Here is a 20147-nt window from a genome sequence, read left to right on the forward strand (position 1 = left end):
CCTAAATGATGTGAGAAGATCCCAGCAACACGCAGAGTTTTTATTACCGCCAGGGTCTTACTTACACAACCATCTATTTCCATCTTTAATCTAACATTGAAATTAGCTGACTTGTGAGGATGATCAAGTTTATACCGGTTCAAACATAACATTTTTTATATTGTATTTTTTCAGTCAGTATGACGAACACTACTATATATTTTTAATGATGACATTATCTGACATATTCTCCACAGGCTCCTTCTCCTTTTCCGTGCTGTCGGGAAAAGTCATGTTCCGAGACGTCTACTTCATCAACCAGGACATGTCAATCAGGTAACCTGACCTGAGCTGCAGTGTTTGCTCCTTCTTTCTTTCTCTGTCCAATAATCTCGCAGTGTGACAGAATACTTTTTTTTGTCTGTGTAATAGGATACAGGATGGCTTTCTTATCTTTCGCTGGTGGAAAATGTATAACCCGAAACAGAAACAGCACGGTGAGCAGTCTGTGATTATCCTTTGCACAATAAAGGAAATCTGTAATAAAATGTTGTGTTGTTATTAGATTCCTACAGATTGTTATATAATTTGTTGCTGATGAAGTCAACTGATGAGTTTGTAATTATCCTGCAATTTAGGAAAAGCCTTAATGATCTTTTCTTAGATAATGTGTGTTTTTGTCTGTGGATCATTCAATTATTTTATCAGTCACCTACAGAAAATTGTGTAACTTAGATCTGCAGCTCTTTTGGTCATTCGTTTTTCAGGATGTTTAAAAGCGGTGGTGACAGTTTGCCACAGACAAATAATTGCTGGATATATGCTGCTTCTAAGATAATAACATGAATATGTTTAGACAAAGTAAGATAATATCACTGTGGGCTTTGAGATATTGTAAAGCATTCCTCTTTATTTTCTCACACAAAGATCAAACAATGAAACATTTTAATCAAGAAAGTAACCATCAGGTTATGACAATGATTCTTAGCTGTAGTCCCAATGTAAATGTTTAGTAGATTCAATTTAGGTCTGTTGATACAAATTCATATTTCAAAATATCCCCAATCCTTTAAAAGAGAACAGTTTCATTAACAAAAATTAACAGAATGATGGATATGTGCGATTGAGAAGTTTTGAGGTTTCTTTCTTGTCCTTTGTCATCAGACCCGAAGGCAGAGACCAGGCTATACGTGACAGTTAACGGTTTCGAGTTTCACGTCTACAACCGCACCGACCTCTACGCCCGCCTGCAGGAGACCTTTGGACTTGAACCCACGCTCTTAACACCTAAAAAAGATGAGGAGAGGGGACGAGAAGAAAGAGACAAGACCCTGGAAAGGTACCAGCAAGCCTTCAGATTTAAACTGTATTAAGTTTTTGGCTTGTTTGTTAAATCAGGTGTCGCTAACATTTAACATAACATTTAAATGAATGTAATTGACAAATGTTCTGTCTCACTTTAGCGTGCTACAAAAGTTTCTGGATGAATCGCCTGTTTCAGATTAGTAATCCACAATCTGAGCAGTACACAAAACTAGAGGTTGATTAACGTTGATTTATTTTTTGACGTTTATATAACTTGGTATAAGCGTGATACTTTTTTTCTCTCTTAATTGGTTGACATCACTTCACCTGCACAATTATGTCTGTTAAACTTCATATTAAAAGATGTGGTTGAAAAGATGCTGAAAAAAAACCCAGAATCAGCAGCCTTCCATCAGACTAGATTGGAGTGTGGAGATTTGATAACAAGCTATCTGAATAATCTGAATGCACATACTCGCCTTCCTCGTGCAGCGTGAACATCAAAGCAGAGACTCCAGACTCAACGTCGTCATGGCGCTCCCTCATCCCTGTCATCAAAGTTAACATCAGCACTGTGAGTACCTCAGAAATTTGACAAAAATTGCATGGACCTTGGTCAGGGGTCTTAGAAAGGACCCAATGATTCCAATTATTGAAAATGCTTATGGACACTGTTTGGGTAAGAAAGCAATTAGATTTAATTATTCTACCGCATGGGTGTTTTCTTTCCTGTAGGGTCGCTTGGCGTTCGGGAACCACTACCTCCCACAGACTCTGTGTGTGAACTTTGAGGACGCCTTCCTGACGTACACCACCAAGCCTCCATCCAGCCACCTGGACCAGTACATGCACATTGTCAAAGGCTCGCTGGAAAATGTGCGTGTCATGCTGGTTCCTAGTCCTCGCTACTTGGGCATGCAGAATGACGAGTAAGCACAACTCCGTGAAATCACCTAATTTCAAAGACTGATAGTTTTGATAAAACGAGAATGGAGTTCATGCAAAAGTAATACCAATTACATTAATCATATAATGTAACACATTATTACACAGTATTTACTTTTTATTTATTCAAAGCAGTTTTTGCAACATGGAACCATAAATCATTTCTCAAATTATGTTTTTTTGTTTCCTCCAAAACGCTTTTATTGCTAAAGCTCTTGGCTGAAGAATGTGAACTTCAAAATATGCTTTGCCGGTCATGTTTCATGTGTGACATAGTAACTACAGTAAATGAGCTCAATATTCAATTTAAAATGGATAACTGTTGGCCCTGCTCTCTCTCTTTGTTTTTCCCAATTACAATGTTATATGAATAGTATGGTGTGAATCTTAAACACACTCAGGCACAGCACTCACTTTCTCTTTCACTGCTAGATTGTACAACATTTTTATGGCACATTTATAAGATGTTAAAGCTCAAATAATCGATGTGAATGTGTAATGAATTCAAATATTTTTCAACCCAAGCCCTGTGTTAATAAATGTGGGTGTGTAAATGAATGATAATTACAAACAATTTTGGAATTGGTCTGGTAGATGCTGTAGATGTTTATGCTGGCAACTGTCACACAGCAGCATTGGCTACAATGTTATCTTATGGGGCAACTGCGACAGTTAACTGAACTGCTTTTACGTTGCTGAGTGTAGCAGCTGCTGCCCTCTTAAAGCTTAAGGCTATTGGATATAGAATAGCAGTTTGGGTTGATGAACCTGAACTGGGCAATTTTAGTGCCAAAGATTTTCTGGCATAATTTGGCAACTGGCCAATTTAACTGTATTAGGTAAATGGTCTGTATTTAATATAGCGCTTTTTCTAGTCTTTACAGTACCGTTTATTGGCATTCAGTCATTCACACACACATTCCTATAGTGCTTCTATGGGATTTTTTCTATGAGGGGAAATTGGGGGTCAGTATCTTGCCCAAGGGCACTTCGGCATGCATATGGGGAAGACAGGGATCAAACCGCCACTGGTTAGAAGAAAAAACTCGCTATACCCCCTTAGCCTCAGCCGCCCCAAGTAAAACACTGGAGGGGAAGTCATAAGTTGTTAACGGTTAACCCCACTTAAAATTGAATGACTTTGAAATTAAAACTGGATTTAAGTTTGCCACTCTATAAAACCTTGTTGCCTCTTTAAGAAGCCATCAGTGATTTAAACCTCCAGCAGTCCCTGACATCTCTTGAGGCTTTATTGAATTGCCCAGTAAAATATGTTAGAATAAAGTTGGTGTGCTTCATAAAAATCTAATTAAGCCTCTTCATGCCAGGATCAATATGATCGGAAGTTTCAATAGTATAATGAATAAAAAAGTAGCTGCCTGTGGAGCTGCTTGGTCAACATTAATGTAATTATTAAGATTAGGCTACAGACATGATTGCTTTTTCTAAATTTATGAACGTTTTTATTTTTAATGAAATTAAATTTCATTAGATTATGGCTGTGATGTTTGACTCTGAATTTGTTTTGTAGACCTCCCAGACTGATGGGGGAAGGGTTTGTGGTGCTGCAGTCTAATGATGTTGACATTTATTACTACCAAGATGAACCAGGTATACACACACACACACACAAAATCACACACAATTAAAAGAAAATGAATGTGACATATTGGCAGTGACTGTTTGATGATGGCAAAATTTATACTGAATGTAGCTGACACTAATTCTTTTGTTTTAGGTTTGTTAGCAAGGCTTTGACATCTGCTTGTGTCTGTGTTTCTGTACGTGTATATTTGCAGGTCTGGTCCCTGTGGAGCAGGAGAGTGGGGAGGAGGTGGAAACATGCAGCGAGGAGGATAAGCTCCAGGATTTGCCTCCGTGTTGGGGTCTGGATATCGTCTGCGGAAAAGGAACTGACTTCAACTACGGACCTTGGGCCGATCGTCAGAGGTGTGTAGAGAAAGACACCAATTCAAAATGTATTAGTCAATCTCAGCATTATACACAGCATTAACTGACAATAATGTGTGTCGAAATCATTCAACAAAATATTAAAACAAAAAGTTTTGTAATTTGATCAATCAAAGTCAACCATGAAAAGGGAAACATTGCACAGTCTTTTGTATGTATTTTAGCACAATTGGTTAATAATGTTTTTTCCATTTGACTTTTTGTTTTTGAAAGGTAATAGCTCACACTTTGGATTTGGCCTTTACAAACACAGCCTTAGAGTTACCTCCACACACTGTATCTTCTTTCCTCAGGGACTCGCTGTGGAAGTTCTTCATTCCGGCTGATTATCAGGACATGAAAGTGACAGAAGTCGCCCAGCCAGGAAAACCCAGGCAGATCCAGGCCTTCGAGCTACGCATGAACATCATCGCTGACGCCACCATCGATCTGCTTTTCACCAAAAATAGGGTGAATCTTTCTGTCTCTGTCTCTCTCTCTCTCTCTCTCTCTCTCTCTCTCTCTCTCTCTCTCTCTCTCTCTCTCTCTCTCTCTCCCTCCCCCTTCCTCTCCCTCTCTAACTCTCTTTCTTGTCTCTCTCATTGATCTCTCCCTGCTTCCCCCATGTCTTAGTCTTTATGCCTCACTGTGTTTTTAGCTATTGATATTGGTTCATGTTTTATGCTTTTTCATATTTTTACCCCGTAGCAGTGTAGGGATTTCCACAAAGCTAAGTATGTGGAGTGCATACTGAATAACAACACAAATACATTTTCAATAAAAACATAAAATAGGTAGAGTCAGCGAAGGCGAGTCATTTTATAAACTCTTTTGAACCTTGTTTTGTTCCGATTAGGGGCCTTTCTTTGATATTTAAGTCAGTAAACCACCCTCTCTTATAATCTGACAGCATCTATGATTTATCTGTTTGCTCTCTCTCTCCCCCCCTGCTCTGTCTTCATCTCTGTTACTAGGAGACCAATGCCATCCATGTGAATGTAGGTGCCGGCTCCTACTTGGAAGTAAACATTCCCATGACTGTAGGAGAGAATGGTACGTGTAAGTGTATGTTTCACAGAAATGAGATCACTCGCTCCAGAACAAATCCTTTTCAGGTAGAAGCACACATCAGCTTATTATAATGATAATAACAATAATGATAATTATAATACTTTAAGGACCCAAGCTCAGTATTTAAAATGAAATCAATGAATTATTACAATTTAGATGGAAATGTGCTGAAATCTCCTTTTAAGGGGTCTAAGAGTACATCTTTCTTTTGCTACATAGCCAATTTTATCATCTCTCTTCTATCCCTTCTTTTTTTCTTTCTCTCCTACTATCCTCAAGTTAATTGTCAATTTAATATAGTAAGTCACTTTAAATGGTATATGGTCTGTATTTATATAGCGTTTTCTAGTCTTGATGAACACTCAAAAAGCACTACTGTAAATTTTGCCATTCACACAAACATTCATACAGTGCATCTATTGGCAGCCTATTTTTCTATGAGGGTCCATTCGGGGTTGAACATCTTGAACAAGTATTGTAACTTCTTTTCAATTAAATGCAACAAATGCTAAAGCTCTTTGCAGGCGACCATCACCATAGAGGGGTGGTTGGGTGGATCCACTTATTTTATCCCAAACACATCAACACATTTACATTTTATTTTCCTATGATCCAGGAGCTTCCAACATTTAGACTCGTTTTTTCACATTATTGTGTCTCATGTAATCCCATGTACAGTGGACCATTTTCGTGGGGTGACACAAAAGTAAATTATAAATCAATTAATTATTTATACGGGGTCATTATTGAATGTTTAAAAATGACATTGAGAACACTGAGTTTTTGTGGAGGCTTAGGTAAGTTTGAGGGATAACTGGGAAGAGACTGAAACAAATCCAAGATAAAACCAAACTGGACATTTCAGAGGAAATGTCTTTCTTTGACATTGTTGTAAAACCATCATGCACTTTTTAAAGGTAGTGGAAACCTAACAAAAAATTTACTCTATGAGATTATTGTGGGTGGGTCAAGTGAAATTGAAATTAATATTTAAGTATTGTACAGTGTTCTACACCAAAGATCACATAACATCACCGGAAACATCATTACATTTGAATCCATATCCATAATAGCACAGCTGAACACAGCTGATTCTTACCTCTGATGTTGAGATATGTGTAATAATTTATCATATAGAGCAGATCATATTTGATAAGACATCAATCAACGCTCTCCTCTATCCCCAGAAATGTAGTTTTCATAAGCAGCCTTTGAGGTGTTGCCGGTAATTTACACTATTTTCAAGAATTCTGTCACATTTCCTGAAAATTGATCTCTGCTTTTCTGCTTCTGTGGTCAGGCTACTCTCCCACTATCAAAGGTCAGCTGCTTCACGTGGACACCACCAGCAGCATGGAGTACAGGACTCTGCTGGAAGCTGAGATGTTAGCTGTAAGTAGCAGGCAGTATATATATTTTTTTATTATTTTCTTTAACATTTGAAACTATTGCCAAAGTGCAAGTGCAGGTGCAAAACAAACTTGCTGTATTCACATGGAAATCTCTTTGCCAGTTGTGAAATCAAGACCTGTCTCTGCTTTCAATTCAGTTCCATGTGATAGCAAGTTACCCTCGGGTGTGGAACATGCCTCAGTCGTGGCAGTGTGAGATCGAGGTGTACAAGGCAACATACCACTTCATTTATGCACAGAAAAACTTCTTCACAGGTGAGTCCTCCAGCAAACATACGGGACACATGACAGCATTTGGCCTGTAACATTTTAATAGTGGAACTAGTGGAGCACCTGTTACAAACCTGTCTGTTTAGAATGGACTGTCTGCTTGGCCTGGGTTACTGCTCTGGAGCTACTTCAGAATTATTCCTTGTCATTAGATTGAAGATTCAAGACTTTATTTATCATGTGCACAACAATCGCACACAGCAGTCACTGGCATTGAATTGCTTGGGTCTCAGGCTCCCTTCTAGACATACTCAAAAATATTACACAGAGAAAAAAAATATATATTAGGAAGGGGAGGAAGCTGTCTCTGAGCCTGGCCATGCGAACCCGGATGCTGCTGTACTGTCATCCAGATGGCCGCAGGCAAAGCAGTTTATTTCTGGGGTGATGGGGGTCAGACTTCACCACCCTCTGTAGAGACTTACAGGTCAGGGTGGTGCAGCTGCCATACCAGGCGGTGATGCAGCGAGCGAGTCCTCCTCAAACAGTTCAACAATATACTGTCCCTTTCTTTTTTCTTCTTGTGTGCTGGACGTTGTGTGTTAGGTCATTGAAGTGAAGTTAGAAACTGTGTGTCCCCACCCTACCTAACTCACGATCATCAACTACTACTAATTCATATTGAACGTATCGCGTGGCCAAGATTGCTCTACCCATGACCACTAAGAATACTCATTCCAAGTATGAAGTTAATTAGATGAATTGTTCTCAAGGAATGCATTCGGACAAAAAGAAAAAGACAGATAGTTTGTTGAATTGTAAGTTCAGGCATTTAACTTAAAGTTGTTCACTGATCCCGTTTTCTTTTTAGATTTGATCCAGGACTGGGCGAGTGACAGCGCCCCAGACATCTACTCCTTTGTGCCCTATTCCTGGAAATTCAAGGTCCTTTTCCACCAGTTTGAGATGATCTGGGCGGCAAACCAGCAAAACTGGATTGACTGTTCCACCAAGCAGCAAGAGAATGGTAAAAATGAGGCCCCTTTAGATGCAGTTACTTTCTACTGTGCATTGAAGAAAAGATCCATATTTTTTGTGAAGATCAAGATATTTAAGATATTTTTCCAAAATCGCACACATAGTTAAAAAGGAATAAAATAACTAGTGCTTTGCCTGTTTTAAACTGCCCTTCTTTAGAATTTGTATTTGTCAATAGTGAGTTCTCCACAAACAGTTTTAGAATGTACTGCCACTTTTGTTGGTCATTGTGTTCAGAGCTTTTTATGTAATGTCTATAATGCATAAGGAAATTCGAAAAGATTGTGTTCATCCTACTTGGTATATCTTGGTGAAGATTTTATAGTCTATATTTTGCCTAGAATGAAATTGAATTTGCTATGTTACAGTTCACCTGTGTGGTGTTTATGTAAGATTGTAAGATATAACTTATTTACTGCTATTTGAGATGAGTGTTGAATAAGATTATCAAAATAATCAGGCAGACAGATATTATTGGCAGCCGGCTGCGAGTTGCTGACTGCTGCTGTTTATCCAAGGATGTAGACGGGATGTTAACTCAGTCTGCAGACTGAAGACCAGCTGTCTTCCCCACACTACACAGCACTGTCTGTTAATTAACTGCTTGCAATAATTGGACGTTTCACGTGTCCAATTCAAAGTGAATGTGACACTGCACTTCCCTGGAATTTTAAGAATACACATGCCAAGTGCGAGGCTGATAAGATGAACCGTTTGTGCGATTTGTGTTCAAAATATGTTAACGGCATTAGTAGGTAGATATCTTTAACTTTGGTTAATGTGTAAAGCAGATGTGTCCTGTGTTAAAGCCCTAGAAATGCAACGTTTAACTAATGGATATATAAGAGTAAAGTACAAAAAGAGACGCATCTTACATTTACAGCATTTTTTCCCCGAACAAGCCACCTTTATTATAGATTTTTAAGGCACCCAATTTAGTTTTATTAAGAAATAATTTGTATTGGTAAATTTGAATAACTGATGTAAACATCCTTTGTAATAATGTAATTGAGTAATACAGTAGTTTTGCAGTGTGACATAGTATGCGGTTACTGTTGAGCATTTAGTGTAGCATTAGCTAAACAAAACTAAACCCCCAACGAAACACAAACTTCCAAACCAGCCATGAAGGCAGTCATAATGCATCTCAATCACTGAATGCTGAAGCCCTCGACAGGACTCTGTGACTCTGTTCCTCTTCACCTGTCAGGATGTGTTGTACAGTATTTACTTCACAGAATCCCAGAGCGGAGCAGACTAATTAGTGGCGTGATTGTTCTCTTACAGTGTACCTGGCAGCGTGCGGTGAGACGCTCATTATAGACTTCACTTTGCCTTTCAATGAATTTGTCCCAACCACCTGCCATACCCGCTTCATCCTGAAGGTAAATCATTCCTGAAATGAAAAAGATTTGTCCAAAAATAGATGTCTGTCAAATGTCAATGTTTCAATTGAGTGTAATTGCTATGTCTTTTCCAGTTTGGAAAATATTTCTACAGATCACGGCAGACTGTATATTTTCATATTGGTTAAATGCTGATTTATTTTTACTTCAGTGATTTTGCCACACGCCCAATGATGTTAAAACTGACTCCAACTCTGAATATATGTGGGTGTTTAAATGTGTACGCGCTTTGTCCACCTCAGGCTGAGGACACAGACATGCGACTGTCGTTGCCCGAGTGCCACCCAAGCCGCTACCCCCTCCTCACCCTGGCCAAAGACTACCAGAACATGAAGCTGCCCCCAGACATGTTCATGCCAGGGGAGATACACAGTGCTCCTCCTCCTAAACTCAACAAGTCTCGCTGGAGGAACATCACCCACGCAGAGTGAGTTTAACCTACAAACCATGTCTTTCTAGTTGGGGACCAGAAGGGAGCATGTTAGCAAAGAGCAGGGTGACTCACCATCGCAACACTGGCTCACATCAGCGCTTAGGTAGGAAGGAAATGTTCCAAAGGTATTAGGTGTTAATTTCAAGAAAATGCACCACTGACCTTCACCTTTCTTGCTTTGGTTGGTTCAGTAGCTGCTGTCTGCTGGTTTTGAGTTAGATGCTGTGGTGGAGGAAGTACTTCAATTTTGCTCAAGTAAAAGTTCAAATAAATTGACATGAATTCAGGTAAAAGTACCATATTAACTTGTGTACCTGGATAATAGGAATTAAGTTATTTCTTTTAAATATTTCATTTTAAAGTATTTAAAGTCAAGGTAATTGCAGAGTGTAGTGTAAACCCTAATGCAGGATTGGAGAACCTCCGGGCCTCATACGACCTGCAAGATTGCTTGATCTGGCTGCTAGGCAAATTCCTAAATACAAAAAAAAGGTATACTCAAGAATTAAGTCAATTGCACTTTGAAAGGGTGTAGCCTGCTTGCATGTTTATGATATTGCATTATCAGCGGCATAAAATGGTTTCATAATAATGAGAATAATATCATCCATCACAAGATTTCCTGGGACAATTCAACGTCCAACTAACTGTGTTAGTGTGACAGGATAATCACACTATTTTTAGACCTGCCCTAATGCAAAGGTCAACTACATCATTCCCACAGAATTAATTAAATCTGTGGCGGTAATGGGTGTGCACATGCACCAATGTCACTCTTGTGTGCAATAGATTCCAGGTGACAGGTACACAGACTAAAGAGTGAAAGATAAGTTCTCAAGTGAGACTCAAGACCTGCATTGCATGACATAACTGCAGCTGTAACTGGGAGCTCTGACTGTCTTGGTGGACTGTCAAAATGATATGGACAATAGCAAGAGCATGCGGTAGCTCGTGGTAGTGCATCACCGAGAGTGAACACATAGCAAATAGCGCTGCACACACCAAGTTAGCAATCTCTTATTATTTTGAGAGTTGGTCATTATGATGGGTCAATTAGAATATAATGGGCCACCACATTCTAGATGATTAACTGGAAACACGGTATTATGGCAGAGTCTCTGCAGTGAGATGTCTGAATCCATAAAGCTGTATTTGCGCCCGTGATGCTGCTGTTGCGGTTGCACTCTGCCCCCTTTTGAAGGAGGCAGAGTGCTAATGTTACCTGCCTGGTTTGATTGGATCAAGGGACCAATTCCCCTTGCGTTATTGATTTCTTTAAAAAAATTGAAATAAAACAAGGTGAACATGTTTTTTGTTTTTTTTATAATTGCATTGGAGTAGAAAGTAATTAACATCCATCTTAGTCTGCAACCATTTTGGACAACCTTGTGCCACTTTGTCAGCACCACCCTAAAGTTCAGTGAGAGTTCACAGATGCTGCAGATGCATACTCTGTGCACTAGTCTGTAAATGATAACTCAACATCCAGATCATTTATTATGTATAGGCCAGAGACAGACCATACTGATATAACGCCGCAAGAGACCTGCTTACCCTCCTGGGAGTTTACGATCGAACACTGTGTGGGCCAGCTCACTCTGCCGCTGCAGCCCATTTAGTTTCTGTTGCCTCTACTGTAGGTCTACGAGCTGAACGGTTCATAAAGCAAATGATGAACCGGAAAATCTATTTGAAATGATGAGAAATTCCCCACGTTGACGGTGTACTGAGTGCATATGTTTTTTTTTCTTCCCTACTCCAGAGCTGGCTGGGTGGATTGCTGGAGTGTACCCAACTTCTTGCTCATCATTGACTACACCTGGCACCCCATCTATCCCCAGAAGGCTGATGAGCAACTCAAACAGTCACGTACGTGCACTGCTTTCGTATCAGTTTTCTACTGTTGTTTTTAATCAAAGAATAGTAGTTTTAAATGTCTGTAAAATCTTCAATATATCAGTGTTTTTCATAATCTTATCCACTACTTGCTTGCTTTGTTAATCTAGTGTCTGAGATGGAAGAGTCCATGCTGTCAGCTATGCGTCCCCCAGAGCAAACATCCATACCCCACAAAGTCCCGCCACGCTTCGCAACAACTTCCTCAGCTGCTCACAGCCGGTTGCCCGCTGACCCATGCGAGCTTCCCCCTGACAGACTTCATGTGGAGATGGAAATCTCTCCAGATTCTCAAATCATCCTCTACGGACCTTTGCTCCGAGCACTGGTTTCCATCAAGGTAAAGAAATACTTGAATTATTACCTACCAACCAAGCTTATATTCTCATTTTGTTTGTCTGTGTGTTAAGCGGTTTTTAGACAAGCACTGAACTTCACTCCGGAGGAGGTGCATGTGTGAACACAAATGTCAGAGTTAGACGGTTTGAAGTTTCTCCAGACTTTCTCCGGACTTTCTCTGAACCTCCTGCTGTAATGTCCATAGAAATCCTGGAGAATTCAATGTGAGAACACAGCAAGGATCCACCACTTGATTGAACACGTCTTTGCAGAGACCAGCCCGCTGCATTGTGCAAACTGCGGGTAGTAGCGAATTCTCCAGATTTTACCCACAGGTCATGTCTGAAAACTGCTTTAGTAAGCAGGATATGCAATTGCGCAAAAACTCCTGCATTGATTACCATGAAACTTGGAGTGGAAAGATAACCACAACATGTTTGTGCAGATCCAAATAAATGGGCAGAATCTAATAGTTGTGTTTCACTTTGCAGTCACTCCGCAACAATTCCTTCAGAATTTATTCAATCTATGGCTTGAACAGGGAAGCTTATGACATGCACAAAAATTAAGCCTCATTCACCAATATCATTCTAAGAAATTTCTTATGTTTGTTAAATGTTTTCTACGAAAACTCTAAGATTCATGTTGTATTCTTAGACTAAATGGTTTCACATCTGTTTGCTTATATTGATGAATGCTATGTGTGTGTACATTGAAAGGGCTTGTCGTAAAACTACTTCATATTACGCAAGGGTGTTTAAAACCCTTAAGATGGCTGACTATTTTTGCATTATAATTTGCACTGAAATGTGTTTTCTTTTGTAATATTATGTATTATAAAATATTATGTATTTAAATCTGTAGAATTAAAGTAAAAAAAAACAATAACTGATGATTTGTTTAACATAAGTTTTTCAGTAGTAAAGTGTGCGCAAGATTGCTCTTCAGTGTGTGTCGATTCTGCTCTTACATAAGAATAAATCCCGGATAAGAAACATTGGCGAATGTCAGAATCTTATTAAAACTGCTTAAGTGTGTTTTTAAGAAAAAAAAAAATTCTTAAGAAAGGTCGCTGAATGATGCCCATTGCTATTAGGTGCAACAGATTATGAGTGACACACACCTTGACTACAGAGTGAAAGAGTGATCTTGTGAGATAATGTGAACTGCATTGCATGCAAACTGCATCACCAAGTAAGAGATATTGATGTTATTATGATAAGTGTAAAATATTTCTTGGTTTAGTATGAAACTGTGGCAGGACAAATTAGAAGATGGTGGACCGTCACAGCTAAGATATTTAACGGGAAACACTGCTTGGACATGGCCTTGGTGAAGTATGGCATTAGCCTTGCTGAGGTACACACTTTCAGAGAGTCCTACTAGTGTAGTAATAATCCACTCGAGTAAATTGAAATTTCATGGTGTTTCCAATAATCCATCAAAGAGCCTTCAAACCTCCCCTGCTGTTCCCACAGGAGAACTATTTTGGTGAGGATGACATGTACACAGACTTTGAGGAGGCGGTTTCCAGCCCTGTGTTATCCACCTCAACCTCCTCGGGCCTCGGCTGGTCTCCCCTGGGCATGGAGGACGGCGAACGGAAAGACACCTCAGACCTCCACCCCCTGGACCTGCGACCCTGGGACATCACTGTGCTCATCAACCTCTACAAAGTCCATGGCCGACTTCCAATTGTAAGACGGATGACTCCCAATGTTCAGTTAATGGGTTGGCAGAGTCAGAGAGATCAGTGTAGAGGCACAGCATATTAGGGTTCTGTCACATATAATGAAACGGTTCTATCACTGCAGTGTGAAATCAAAAATATGGATATGTGCACTGTGTTGATGCCAAAAAACCTGTTGCTACATAGACACAAAGTTACTTTGTATAGTATGAATTTGATATACATAAATAGATGAAAGATATCTAGTCGCTGCTTTTCACCTGGCTTTAAACCTACAAGTAATGTTTGTATCAATGTAAATTTATGCTTATGAAAATCATTGGATGCACGACTCTATGTGTTTGTTAACATTCTCGGTTGCCTCCAGCACTGCAGCAGCGAGGGTCCTGAAGGTCCATCGGGCTTCTTGGAGCGGCTGTGTTTTGAGATGAAGAAGGGTTACAAGGAGACAATGCTTCAGTTGCTCCTGTCTCCCATTCACATATTCATCAGTGACAACTACCAGGTATGAAAGACAACTACACAGCTGCCTGATGGTGCTGGTTTTTGCTCCAATAGGGTGGAGACATGGTTCAACTATTAAATGTTATATAAGTGTAGAACTAAATGTCAATCTTAGCTTTCTGACAGCAGTTCAGGAACACATAAGACAAGACAGTGTCAAACAGTAGTATGGAGACCTTTTGAAGTATTAATAGACTAAAGAATTATCGTGCAAACGGCTACTCTTCTATCTGTTAACTGAAAGGGTGACTCTGTCCTTGGAAAACACCCTGAATAAACCTGTGTTGCATTATGTGAACCATACTTGCACCAGCCACCTTTGCATAAGCAGCTGCACATTTTATAACCTCACAGAATCAGATGGCCTGCTGATAAAACCAATCCTAGGGGAAGCTCTGGATCCTGTTTCCTCTAATCCCTGTCAAATAACCCATTGCCCTCATCTCTTTCCTCTAGTGGGATAACAATCTCCATTTATGCCACGTGGAGAATAATTATGGAAATAAAATATCATATTTAAAGATCAAAGATTGATTTCAGCCACTGCAGATGACCTTTTTGTTCAGTTTTTGCCATTTTGCCCACACCTTACAAGGCACCAGTTTAAACTAAAACTGGGAGTGTTTGATGAAATGCTCTCTTGCCCACAGCGTCCCACAGCAGACGGTGTCCTGAGGGACGGCCACCTAAGTCTGTCTGGACTGCAGATGAGGGCCCATGCCATGTTCTCTGCTCAGGGCATTCCTCCGGGCAGTGACACGTTGGAGTATGCCTGGCTCATTGACATGCAGGCTGGGGGGCTCACCGGAAGGGTCACTATTCCACAGGTGTGTGTGTGTGTGTGTGTGTGTGTGTGTGTGTGTGTGTGTGTGTGTGTGTGTGTGTGTGTGTGTGTGTGTGTGTGTGTGTGTGTGTGTGTGTGTGTGTGTGTGTGTGTGTGTGTGTGTGTGTGTGTGTGTGTGTGTGTGTGTGTGTGTGTGTGTGTGAAATCGAATGTATGTACGTGCAGCCTTTTAGTACGACTATATCAATGAACCTTTAGGTCACAAGACAACTTCTTTTATGAATCACCTGTACAATGTAATTCTTTCAAAGAAACATCCAGCTACAAATGCAATTTTTTTCACTTAATTGTGTTCAGAAGAAATGTTATAATTTTATTAATTTTTTTATTGTTTTTACGTTTTTCTCTCTTTTTTTTCATTATGATTATTAGCTGGCCAGTATAGTAGAGTGGGGTGAAACCTTTGTTTTCCACGTGGTGTCCCGAGAGTTCCAGTTGGAACAACCCAAACCCTCAGTCATCTGCCAGCATGGAGCTGACCGTCGCATCTGTGATGCCAAGGTACAAACACACAAGCTGTGTCCCAATTCAGGATCCGCCTCCTTCAGAGGACACTGTCTACAGGATGCAGACAAAGGCTGAACCGAATTGAGATGGTACAGAGGATTTTCTTGATCAGCATCACCAGCTTGTCCCATCCCTATTGCTGTTGCTTAGCAACAAAGCTGCAGTTGGGCACAAGGAGAAAGTTTTAATGCCCATTGGTTTTATCACTTGTGCCATTAGCCCTTCTGTTAAGTTGAAGCTTGGTGACGACATTACCTCTTGAAAATCTTGAGGACACATCTGTCGGTAACATTTTTGGGAGCATTGGAAATTGGACAGCCTAGTCAGACTAGTAAATTAGCCCATTATGGCTGAAATGCTTTTTTAACATCATAATTAAATCTCAGTCAGAAGTGTCCAGTGTGAAATTTATATGTGCAAATGAATTCAGATAATAAACCACCGTGAACCTTTCTCTAATGATGCATGACTCAGAACGCCAATTTTTATACAGTGGAAGAAATGGAACAACAGCCTGGAGCACAAAACTATTGATCTACTCACAGCAGCCATACACAACGCAACATAACAGACCACACCACGATGTATGGAATGGAGTTGAGAGAAAACAAGTCACAAAATGTCTTGTTTGTATGTGAACCCCAACAAGGATATTTTAACAAACCTGCCATACAGCTCTCATTAGTTTGCGACAGCTGAGCAGCTGTGGCTGAAGGGTATGTAGCGTAAAAGTAAGTCAGAATAAATTGGTGAAGCCGTCTTTGGAAGAACAGAAAAGTTACTTCCTCTAACAGTGGTTGTCTTTTGTCTTTCAGCTGAGCAGCCTGCCAGGTCACTGTCGCACATCAGAGGACCTCAAGTACACCATGACACGACTGGCTGTGGACGGAGTTGATCTCTTCATTGTTGAACACGGCTGTGCTGCCAGTGTTAAAGTAATTGTGACCCACTAGTTTTGTTTTTTAAAGTTGATATATTGTTTAACTTAATGTCCATTAAAAAATGTGTTTAATTTTTGGCATGTGTTCAGATCTTTAAATGTTCCTTTCTCTCCTCCTCCCTAGACGGGTATTATTCGCTTGGCCAACTGCAACCTGCACAACCAGGCAGTCGGAGAGGGCATCAGTGCTGTGGTGCAGGACGTCAACATCCGGCAGTACATCGAGCAGCAGCCGCACAGTGAGGCGACCAGGCTGCAGCTGGCCGGACAGGGTCCGGGTCAACCGCTAGGTCTCGGTCAGCCCCCTTTGTTGCGACGCTCTGTCTGGTTAGAGGCAGGTTCAGTCAACCTGAACCTCATCACGGCAGACATTGCCTTGGCCGCTGACCACCCAGCTAAATGTGAAGTCCAGAGGCATTTTCTGGAACTACATGATGCTCATTCCAAAAGGTAAAAAGCTCACAACATCACCTGTTTTTTTCTTTTCCAAATTCCCCTCACATGATGTGAACTACCCCAGAGCATCTTTGCAGCATTGTGGTATTTTTTAGCTCATCGGTCACTTTTGTTCATCTTTATTTCCTTTTTGTATTTGTTTCAGTGGACCTCTGTAGAATGAGTCACCAATTGCCATTCTGATGTTCACATCATAATTATAAGTCAACATGTTTTCTAGCGGACGTTGCAATGTGAGCGCGCATCCCACACGTGCCCTGGGGCCAGAGCTTGTGTGCAGTTTATGGTCAGCAGCACCTCAGTCATTTAGGCTTAAAACATGATTTAAATGATGCAGTTTTCCATTGTTTTTTATGACTGAAAAAAAGGTCTCATTCACTTCAATTGTATTGAAATCTGGCTGCAACACTGCTAACCCCTGAGTGCATTTTCCTTTTTCTGTGAATTAACCCTTTAAGTCCAGTTGACCAGTTTTTTAGCACTTAGATATCTCAAGGCCTGGATAACTGAGCATCTCCACAAACATATTAACTGATATTATTATTAGATGTTAACCAAGACAGGGATACTAACACAAACATACCAGTCATTTGACAGATAAAATATAGTAAGTTGTTCAAACTTTCAGAGAGACTACTAGAACAGAGATCCAGTCCCTCACAGAACCTCCACTACATCTGCCGATCTGTTACCCAAACCCCAAGATCCTCAATTGTATTCTTCTGTCCACAAACCAAAGATATTCACTTTACTTTCATTAGGAGCAAAGAAACCAGTAAATATTTACATTTTGACGATGCTGTTAAAATACAACTCAAACTGAATATTTGATTTTCAAATAATTGGCAATAAATTAAGTAGTTAATAACCGATAGCTTAATTGATTAATTGTTTCAGCCCTATTTATTCTTTGGTCTCTTTCTTCCTTTTGTTTCCTCCCCTCCCCTCCCATCCTCAGACTCTGGTTCCTGTGGCCAGAAGAGGCCGGCATCCGCATCAAGCGCAGCAGGAACCGCTGCGGCTGCCTCGGAGGCTGCAGGTTCTTCGGAGGCACCAACATGGGCCTGGACTTCTTCAGGCTGGAGGAGCTGACGCCATCATCCTCCTCTGCCTTCTACTCCTCCAGCTCTGAATCAGACATGTGTTATGGCCAGTCCTTGCTACAGCCTGGGGAGTGGATCATTACAAAGGAAACACCCAAAGTGGACGGTACAGTTCCGCTGTGATTTCCTACCGAGTAATGGTTCTCCTCCTGGAGTTGCTGTGGGGGTTTCTTGTGGGAAACGATGATAACTTAAGATCCACAATGGTTTAGTTTGATATTAAAACAATTTATTCTTTTCTTCCTGGGGGTTTATTACATGAGAATATTTGAAATAAGTGCATTATTACACTTACTTTTTATTTTTGTTTTACTCTCTAAATTTAACATCTGATAGCATTTATCTAAAGAGTGCTCTCTGCATGTTTTCTCAGGGAGAGTTGTTGGACTGAAAACGGACACACACTCGCCACGCCTGCCTCCTGAGCTGCCTGAGAGGCGTGGTCAGCAGCACCTCAGTCTCCAGGTACCTCAACGCTGCCACAGCTCCGCCTCCTCATCTGAAGAAAACAGTTCATCCAGTGCTGCGTTGCCCCTGCTGGCCGGGGAGAGGGAAACACCCTCACCGAGCACAGAGGAGCGCATGTTGCCCATGAACGGCAGAAGCCCTGCTGAGTGAGTAACATAGAATTACTCATTGTTTTTTTTCTGTGATGTAATGAGTTTAAAAATGTAATTGTTAGTCGGGAGAGAATATTGGAGCCACTGTATGGCATCAAAGGCAGGTTATTTTTTTTTTTACCTAATCATTGATTTTTCATTTCAGTAATTTTTTTCTAAACGTTTTTTTTCTAAATTCTTTCTCCTGTTATATTGCAGCACCCTAGGGGAAGTACGAGAAGCCTCACCAGTCTCCCCCAACAGCTCCCAGGACCGCTCCTCCATTCGCTCTCCCCTCTGCTCTCCTCTCAAGCGTCAGTCCTCTGTACACTCCAGTCGGCTGGGCAGCACCAAGAGCCTCTCAGCTGCCGTCTTCACCGACAAGCCCCCTCCAGTGCTGTCTGGAGGCGTCCAGTTCAGCAGCGAGGTTTCACGCAGTGATGAGAACGTCCTGGATTCACCCCGGCAGCGCAGAAGCTACGGCTCCTTTCCCTTCACGCCCTCAGCAGACTCCAACACTTTCCATCAGTACCGCTCTGCTGACAGTAGCATGTCCGTGGCCGACAGCGAGGCCTACTTCTCTGCCGCTGAGGACTTCGAGCCAATCAGCAGCGCTGATGAGGGTCCAGGGACATACCCAGGCCGCAAGAAGAAGAGGAGGCAGCAGATGCAGCAGCCACAGCAGCCCCCGTATCACATGGAGAACTACAGGTCAGCTGATACGTATAGGATAAATTTCTCCTCCAGCTCTTTTAAATTATTGTGTATTACAATAGAACCGATGATTATTTTGATTGTGGACAAATCTGCCAATGATTCTCAGATCATTTAAAGGGTGGAATCCAGGTGCGGGGGCCAGGGGAACAGTGTCCACACCTGAAATGTGATTGATCAGCTACAGTTTTTCTTTAGCATTTTTCCATAATTCCATAATAAACACATTTACATGGTATGATAAGCATCCATTTTCTTACCATGGTATATACAGTGAAACTTTAACACCTTGCAAGAACAAGTAATATATGTAGATGAGGTGACATAGTTCACAGTTACATCAGAGAGTTTCCTACTTTGTCTGTGTAACAGCAGATGATTTAATGCCAGGCTGCTTTAGCGTTACCCTATATGAATAATGTTAAAGGGCCATTCTGAAGGGCCCTGCATGATTTACATTTTAAGATTGTGATGAGTGCACACATTTTTACTTTTTTTTTAGTTTTTCTGTTCAAATTTAGGGCTTCTGCTGAGAAATGTCAAGCTATCTTTTTTTTTCTAAAGATATATTTACTGGTTTAATACATTTAAATCAATTAACATGCATAAATAAACCTTCCCCCAAACTGAAAATATGGCAGTATATAAAATAACAATAAATAATACAAATATCACTTGAAAATAAATAAATGGCTAAGTAATAAATTAAAGCCTACATTATCGAAGGACAAAGGTTTACAATCAAAGTACAAATATAGTTTAAATAAATAAATGAATGAAAATATTGTAAGTAAAATAAAATACAG

At 40.6% G+C, this 20147-nt stretch overlaps 1 protein-coding gene across 1 annotated transcript in view; it reads left to right on the forward strand.

Moving 5' to 3' along the window:
• Positions 1 to 20147, forward strand: part of kiaa1109 (KIAA1109 ortholog) — an 81954-nt gene that overhangs the window by 5011 nt on the left and 56796 nt on the right. The window contains exons 4-28 of the mRNA XM_062397240.1: positions 237 to 315; positions 412 to 476; positions 1144 to 1318; positions 1777 to 1858; positions 2020 to 2213; positions 3761 to 3840; positions 4029 to 4179; positions 4494 to 4650; positions 5154 to 5232; positions 6551 to 6642; positions 6800 to 6917; positions 7744 to 7899; positions 9198 to 9295; positions 9559 to 9743; positions 11512 to 11618; positions 11756 to 11985; positions 13463 to 13681; positions 14042 to 14179; positions 14829 to 15005; positions 15395 to 15523; positions 16345 to 16464; positions 16594 to 16919; positions 17884 to 18134; positions 18402 to 18642; positions 18847 to 19338. Coding sequence (XP_062253224.1) covers positions 237 to 315; positions 412 to 476; positions 1144 to 1318; positions 1777 to 1858; positions 2020 to 2213; positions 3761 to 3840; positions 4029 to 4179; positions 4494 to 4650; positions 5154 to 5232; positions 6551 to 6642; positions 6800 to 6917; positions 7744 to 7899; positions 9198 to 9295; positions 9559 to 9743; positions 11512 to 11618; positions 11756 to 11985; positions 13463 to 13681; positions 14042 to 14179; positions 14829 to 15005; positions 15395 to 15523; positions 16345 to 16464; positions 16594 to 16919; positions 17884 to 18134; positions 18402 to 18642; positions 18847 to 19338 — 4141 coding nt within the window. The remainder of the gene's footprint in view (positions 1 to 236; positions 316 to 411; positions 477 to 1143; positions 1319 to 1776; positions 1859 to 2019; positions 2214 to 3760; positions 3841 to 4028; positions 4180 to 4493; positions 4651 to 5153; positions 5233 to 6550; positions 6643 to 6799; positions 6918 to 7743; positions 7900 to 9197; positions 9296 to 9558; positions 9744 to 11511; positions 11619 to 11755; positions 11986 to 13462; positions 13682 to 14041; positions 14180 to 14828; positions 15006 to 15394; positions 15524 to 16344; positions 16465 to 16593; positions 16920 to 17883; positions 18135 to 18401; positions 18643 to 18846; positions 19339 to 20147) is intronic.

Source organism: Platichthys flesus, chromosome 10, assembly GCF_949316205.1.
Source record: "Platichthys flesus chromosome 10, fPlaFle2.1, whole genome shotgun sequence".
Lineage (NCBI taxonomy): Eukaryota > Metazoa > Chordata > Actinopteri > Pleuronectiformes > Pleuronectidae > Platichthys > Platichthys flesus.